General features: G+C 44.5%; 1 protein-coding gene across 1 annotated transcript in view; it reads right to left on the reverse strand.

The window, feature by feature from the left end:
* The window catches only part of LOC102211467 (calcium-activated potassium channel subunit beta-2-like), a 38,958-nt gene that overhangs the window by 23,260 nt on the left and 14,698 nt on the right, over positions 1-1,000 (reverse strand). Inside the window, exons 3-5 of the mRNA XM_013909315.1 lie at positions 744-914; positions 417-612; positions 7-260 (exon numbers count right to left, since the gene is read on the reverse strand). Coding sequence (XP_013764769.1) covers positions 7-260; positions 417-612; positions 744-914 — 621 coding nt within the window. The remainder of the gene's footprint in view (positions 1-6; positions 261-416; positions 613-743; positions 915-1,000) is intronic.

Here is a 1,000-nt window from a genome sequence, read left to right on the forward strand (position 1 = left end):
TCGCACACGACAGACAGGTACTGAGTCAACTTCACCATGGCAATGATGACGCTTCCTCCAATCAAAGTGCAGGTGGGCCAGAAGAGGGAGTGGAAGACAGCGATCTGACTGTAGATTTGTGTCAGGATGGCGCTGTCTGTTTTGTCTGTGCGGTCCACGAAACACTGAAGTGTGTGCTGAGACCGAAGACGCTCAGAAATGTTCTGAACCAAGACCTGCATGGCTGCGTAGTCCTTACGGCACTTTGGGATGTAGAAGCACTGAACAGGATAGAAGAAGAGTGAAAGTAACAGCTGTGTTTGGTAACTCTTTTAGATTATGCTACTAGTGTAAAGTGTACTGCTGTTCTCTCATTTTTGCTGTGTGCTGTTTGGATGGAAAAGTGCACACCAAAGATGCCAGCAATTACTGAGTACCTCAGGGTTGTTGTCCTGCGTCTCCTCGTTATGGAACAGTCGTACCACTTTTCCAGATGAGTTAAGGCTGACGTACACCTGGAGACAAGGGTAGCGAGACCTTTTCCAGCACTCTGTTCCACAGCTGTATGAACAGTTCACATCCCAAACTATAGTGGAGTTGACAATAGTGCAGCGTGTCTCATCGGTCCACACGCTGGAGAAAAAGACAAAGACTCCACTTGATGTTATGAGGATATGCAGCAGAAAGTTTCCAAGGAAACTCCTCTGATAAGATTATTCGCAAGACCTTTCTTAAATATTACTGAAATTAATTCAGCCTATTACCTGTCAGAATAAGAGCGCAGGATGGTGATTCCCACAACAAAGTACATCATGATGGAGAAGAAGACCATGCTGAGGCCCAGCAGGATGGCTCTGTCCTCTCCTGCCCTCAGAGCTGTCACTGTCTTCCTCCTGTCCAGGACCTCATATTCACGAATCTTCTGGTAGATGGATCTAAAAAAGGTGAATATTGATGAAGCATCTCCTCCTAATTATAATTATAATAATAAGCAAGACTGAATTTAAAAATTAATTAATTA

Source organism: Pundamilia nyererei, unplaced genomic scaffold, assembly GCF_000239375.1.
Source record: "Pundamilia nyererei isolate P.nyererei 1_Seehausen unplaced genomic scaffold, PunNye1.0 scaffold00023, whole genome shotgun sequence".
Classification (NCBI taxonomy): domain Eukaryota; kingdom Metazoa; phylum Chordata; class Actinopteri; order Cichliformes; family Cichlidae; genus Pundamilia; species Pundamilia nyererei.